The 6,522-nt window shown below is 39.9% G+C and overlaps 1 protein-coding gene across 1 annotated transcript in view; it reads right to left on the bottom strand.

Annotated features, from left to right (window-relative positions):
• Positions 1–2,840: 2,840 nt before the first annotated feature.
• LOC124605340 (facilitated trehalose transporter Tret1-2 homolog) overlaps positions 2,841–6,522 on the bottom strand; it is a 68,704-nt gene continuing 65,022 nt past the window's right edge. Inside the window, exon 7 of the mRNA XM_047136947.1 lies at positions 2,841–3,395. Coding sequence (XP_046992903.1) covers positions 3,201–3,395 — 195 coding nt within the window. The 3' untranslated portion in view covers positions 2,841–3,200. The remainder of the gene's footprint in view (positions 3,396–6,522) is intronic.

Raw genomic sequence — 6,522 nt, 5'->3', positions numbered from 1 at the left:
AAATACCTCTATGAAACACTTTGATTAATTGTTGAAGTTTTTTGCACTGAAGCAAACAATATAATGTTAAGCACACACTGGAAGATGTTCAAGTATTCTCTATTAACACGCAATTGCTCTTTTTCTTGGTTTCAGTACCTGAAAACTTTGTCTGAATTTCTGACATTAGCCCTGGTGATATGCAAGCACCTTATGTGACTTCCTTTAACTTCTGTATTGACAAAGTGTAATGAAATGTGCAGCACTCGTGTATATCTTCTTCCTTATACTAACACAGAATGAAGCAATGCCTTGGTTTTCAACACCCTGCAGTAAAGAATAAGTTGAAACTGTGTCAAAGGATTTCTTTAAATCTGTGAATCCAGGACAGTAGTTACTTATATTGATTGTTCCATTCTTCAGGATCATTCATAGCTTGTGAAGTAGCATAAGTGCAGAAGTGTTCCAGTGTTACTGAACAATGTTAAGCCAAAAACGTGCATAACTGTGCAGGTTCCTTTTGTTAAATTTTTCTTCCAGCTGTAATAATTACTGTCAAATCACTATCATATCTGAGTGCCTTTCTTTTCTTTGCACCTTGAATGGCTTCGTATACTTCATCTGGCATTAGTTTTGGAACGCCATTGTTTTTGTCTTTTATCTCTCTTGAACTATACAAAAATTTAGAGAACTGTTGGAACCCCTGCACAGTTTTCATCTTATTGTTGCATATTCTGTCATTTTCAATCTTACTTGGTGAAATGTAATGACTATCCAATATGAATTTCAATGGTTTACCAACAGTCTAAGAATGTCTCAAACTATTTGTAAGGTACAATACTATTATAGAAAAGATAGCTGCATTTCTTTTGGATGTAAGATATGTATTTTTGTTATTTATTTTGATTTAAATGTTACTTGTAAAAAATATAAAGCTTTCCTGAAGTCAACAACACCAAAGAATAGAGATGGATTATATGTACTGACTATTTTATTTAGTGAGACTAAGTGTGTAAGTCAACATATAAGACAAGGCAGTTCCTAAGAGATTTTTCGATTCTATCAGTGATTGATCAGGATTTTTATGGTGTAACAACCCTGAATTAAAATCACTATTATTCTATTTGTGTAAGTAATACTTTCTAAGAATCTGAAAGCTAGACTACAACTTTGCTTTACATATACCTTTAAAGAACAGCAAGGAAAAATTAAGAAACCATTGATAAGAATCAAAGTTATACCTAAATTTATTTCATTATTGTTATTTTCCTTAGAATAGCCACCAGAGCAATGTATAGGATCTATTTGATGATACTTCTGTTTTATTCTAAGTTTTTCCCAGATTATAGCTCATACCACATTTGTATCAAGAGATATAAAATCTTTGGATGAGCAGCCCTTTAGCATACTGCAACATGCTTCCATATACTGGAAGACAGCACCATGTTTCGGAGAAAGTCTGAATAGCAATGACTGTAAAAGAAATTAGTAGTTAACACACCAACTCAACTAGCGATTTTGAATGTAGAGCCATAATAAAAGTTTATGAAACATTATTTCCACTAGGAGTACAAAAAAGTAATATTCTGGTAATTATTGATCTTTGGAACTATAGAAAAACTGATGTAGTTGGTAGGAAAAAGTGCTAACACTCAATTTAGTTAGGATTATCTTGAACACATCATCTGGTGTGTTTTAAATGTGATGTATGCTGATAAGTTAGTTCCATAGGTACTGCTAGATAATGCTGTATATTATATACATTGTGTTGTCTTATTTCATTTATACCCTTGTCTTTGAACTTAAGGGGGGTAGCACGTCAAATGGGCCGACTTGGAGCAGGAAAGGCAGCACAGGACATTTTAATTTCCACTGTCTGTACTTTTACAAATAAATTCCTAAAACTTTAACAGCATGACCAGGAAGGATTCAGGATTCATACTCATAGCAGTGGAAGCTCAAAAACGTAACAAAACACATTTTTTTACATGTGAAAATTCATCATTTTTTTCACTTACTACTGGCTACATTTGTTGCTATAGGTACACTTTTCTTCCTAAGTAAGAGAGATTCTTAGATGGCTCTTGCACAGCATACAAATCATAGTTTCAGGTGTATGAAAGTCTAGAAGTTATTTAATTTACGAAAAAATGAATGGACTGTTACATTTTAAACTTCATTTTTAGAAAATATTAAAGTTTTATAGTTAATTATCTCAATTTTTTCCACAGTTTTTTAATAGATTTGGAAAATTCTAGAGTTTCATACACCTGTAACTACTGTTTGTATGCTATGAAAAATTCATCGAAGAATCTCTCTTACTTAGGGAGAAAAGTGTACCTATAGCAACAAATGAAGCCAGTAATAAGAGAAAAAAATGACGAAATTTCACATGTAAAAAAAGGTATTTTGCTACGTTTTTGAACTTCCACTGCGATGAATGTGAGTCCCCAATCCTTCCTGGTCATGGTGACGAAGTTTTATGAATTTATTTGTACAAGTATAGACAGTAGAAATTAAAATGTCCTGTGGTGACTCTCCCGCTGAAAGTCGGCCTGTTTGACGTCCTACACCCCCCTTAATCTAACATATAAAATGAAGTTACTTAAAATACGCTTTTGTGGGTTAGCAGTTTCTTTTCCAATCCCTTCAGTTAAAGGAAGTAAAACAGCAAGACGACATGGCCACTCAACTTCTAAAGTCACTGATAAGTCCAATGTTTATGTTGCTTCAAATGCATGTCATCAATTTTTACACCTCGCTTTGGTTTGTTTCTAGGCCCTTCAAAGTTTGAGGAGGATGCCTCCAGCTGAGAGTGCTGTTTCTGTTCCATCTTTTACAAAACAAAAAAAAACAATCTGTTTACTTAATTAAAATTGTTTTATTAAAAAATGTTGCATGTAGTAAAAACAACAAATAAGAAACGAACGTATGTCGATCAAAGTGTCCAAGGTAGACAGTCAACATAGACAACATTATCTAAAGAAGGAACTAGTTAACATTACAGTGCTATCAGTCAGGTAGGAACTCCAGCGACAGGGAGTGTATTTTGTTGCAGTTGTTATTAGAGTGACGTCGAGCGACAACAGAGAAACTGCACAGAGGAGCTCGACGGTGGGCTGCGTCGCGCCGGGACGCAGCCCTGCGCAGCGGCGGGCCGCGTCCTCAGTCTTGAGAGTGAGTGGGTTGGCCGCCCTGGTGGTGCGGCACTGCACGCACAATCACACGGCCTCCATGGCGTCGGGCAGCCCCGCCAGGCGACGCTGGATCTCCGGCAGCGAGCGGCCGCGCGTCTCGGGAACCAGCAGCGCCACGAATGCAGCTGCAGCCGCACAGCTGCCGGTGAACACCCAGAAAGCGCCCGAAAGGCCCAGCGCCGTTTCCATGTTCACGAACACCTTCGTCACTGTAAACGCCTGCAACACAGAAGAAATCCCATTATAGCCAAAATGATCAGTAGGCGCAAAACAGAGCTATCTGTTTTGAGACTATTGTTTCGCAGCGAATCTACAGTTTGTAACGCTGGAAATGCATGTCCTCCTATTTCCATCTATTGTACTATAAATTTTTTTCCTTATTTTGTTACCTGAAGATATGACATTTCTGTGTCTTTATATATTGTAATTGTTTTACTATATATATATATATATATATATATATATATATATATATATATATATATATATATATATGTCGATGTATAATTGGTTTGTTTTGTAAATACTATTTATATTTTTACGCTGGGTCTTGCCTAGGGAAAACTATGCTATCGAATGATTACATCGATAGGTCGTGTGGAGAACCAAAGTGTTTAGGATCTTTGGTAGTGTTAACTCTGCCGCGTGGAGCGGGAGTCTGGCTGGTGTAGGGCGGTGGAGCAGGTGTGTTGAGTGACGCTCCCGCGAGTTGCCGCGCTTCTGGGGTTTGGCAGCATGTAATTGCGCTCGACTTGCTATGATAGTTTCTGGCATGGTGTCGCGGATGGGAAACATTAGCAGGCACGCATCAAGAGCCCGTTTCGCCTGGTGACCGTGTCGAGAAGACGGCGCGCCAACATCCAGCTTCTGCAACAGCTACGGCCGACAATGAGCGATTGTCGCCACTTCTTCGATCGACGACTTCAAACCTTCAATAAAGCAACAAGGAAGACTGAAAGCACGTAAAGTTTTAGAACCGTATGGCAGACCTCAGCTTTTCAAACTATTCCATTAGCACCACTAAAATACAGCAACTTAGCATGAACCTTTGTTGCTTATTGTCCCAGTTACACTGCTGTCCACCGTAAATGCAACACCCTGAAGGAAGCATCCGAATCAAGTGAAATTTACACCATGGGTTTGCAGCGATGAGATATGCAACTGATCAGAATTTCAGCGCAGACGCACATCACGCGTGCCTGTGGCGCCACCTTATAGCGCCAATTAAGGCTTGGAGATTTCGACGAGTGTACTTTCGGCGCGTGTGTTTACCTTGTGGTTGTTTCACAAGACGATCAGTTATGCCTCGTAGACAACAGCGAACATCGTTTGATCAAGTATCCGAGTTCGACAGAGGAAGGATAGTGGCTTACCGAGATTGTGGATTATCATACAGAGAAATCGCTAGTCGTGTTGGACGAAACCAAACAACTGTAATGCGGATATGTGACCGTTGGATGCAGGAGGGTACGACGGACCGACGTGGTCGATCGCATTCACCTCGGTGCACCATTGCACGTGCTGATAGGCAAATTGTGCGCATGGCAGTGACGGATCGCTCAGTGACATCCCGAACCATAGCACAGCACATTGCGTCTGTAACGCATCATCCAGTGCCTGCGCGTACCATTCGACGCCGTTTACAGCAGAGTGGTCTGTCCGCAAGACGTCCATTGCTTCGTCTACCATTGACGCAGAACCACAGACGTCTCCGTCGCCAATGGTGTGATGACAGACGGATGTGGACGGCAGAATGGAATGACGTTGTCTTTACTGACGAGGCACGCTTCTGTCTGCAGCACCACGATGGTCGGATTCGAGTGTGGAGACACCGTGGAGAGAGGATGCTGGACAGCTGTATTATGCACCGCCACACTGGTCTTGCACCGGGTATTATGGTATGGGGCGGTATTGGATATTACTCTCGCACGCCTTTAGTACGCATTGCCGGTACTTTAAATAGCCGGCGCTACATATCCGAGGTGCTGGAGCCAGTTGCCCTTCCTTACCTTCAGGGCTCGGCCACAGCCATATTTCAACAGGATAATGCGCGACCACACGTGGCACGCATTGTCCAAAGGTTCTTCGTCAATAACCAGATTGAATTGCTTCCCTGGCCGGCTCGCTCTCCGGATCTTTCGCCGATAGAAAACATGTGGTCCATGGTTGCTCAACGAGTGACCCAGATTACATCCCCAGCTGCCACACCAGATGATCTTTGGCAACGTGTGGAAGCTCCTTGGGCAGCTGTACCCCAGGAACACATCCAACGTCTCTTTGACTCAATGCCGAGACGTGTGGCAGCGGTGATCTCCAACAATGGCGGCTACTCTGGCTACTGATTCTGGCAGGAACCACATGTCACACACGTCTGTAAACGTAATCATTTGATACTTGGTCAACATGTTATCTACAAAATAAATTTTGTTGTGCTACCTCTTGTCTTTCTTGGTGTTGCATTTACGGTGGCCAGCAGTGTACATTACCAAGCAGGGTCCCTTCCTTTTCCGAAATGAACTCGAGTGTCATTGAAATTCAAACGCCAGCATTAAAGTAATATCATTCGATTTCACTGCTTTAATTTCAAAGTTCAGTTAAGGTATTCATAGTTGGCTACAATATTTAGATTACACAAGCACAAATTAAGAGTGCGAGTTTTGTTACCATATTTTAGCTTACCTGTGACTGCAGCTCAGCTCGGTATGTACTAAATTTTACTATTGTTAATTGTTCAGATTCATTTATTTCAAGGTCAAAGTTAAATCTCTTATTTCTAAATTGTGTAGATTCAGGTGTCTTTTGAAATGATTGTTGAGGTAGTCCAAGACTAACCTTATTTTATTGAATTTCGTAGTGCTTCAGAAACAAAGTTCACTATTACTTTCAGTCACTAAATTAACTTTCAATTTTCCGGTTTTATTAATTCTTTTGCTAAATTAAGTCAGAGTGTAGCGAAATTTATTACTTCTGAAAAACATTCAGTTTTCACACAACATGTGTCAACCTTCAGTTGCCGCGCTTTTAGTGTTAATTATATGTACAATAACCTTTCTTTTTCAGTTATTATAGTAGTTGTCCATAGGACTGGCGACCATAATTTTCCCCAAATCTCAAATATCTTATTAACGCCAGTTAATTGTTAACGTAACGACCGCTCATTTACTTTCTTTATTAACTTTACCCCTTTTCAAAATTAATTTACACCAGTTTCATTTGCATTTTTCCTTTCATTTAGATGTAACCCTTTCCTCCCTCTTTACCAACAGATTAAATTCGGTGACGATTGCTTTTCCCAAATTTCCATTGGATGTATGCGGTTTAATTTTACTGTCATTAAGGTCGATAA

The sequence above is a fragment of the Schistocerca americana genome, chromosome 3 (assembly GCF_021461395.2).
Source record: "Schistocerca americana isolate TAMUIC-IGC-003095 chromosome 3, iqSchAmer2.1, whole genome shotgun sequence".
NCBI lineage: Eukaryota > Metazoa > Arthropoda > Insecta > Orthoptera > Acrididae > Schistocerca > Schistocerca americana.
This window is presented reverse-complemented; position numbering and strand designations above follow the sequence as displayed.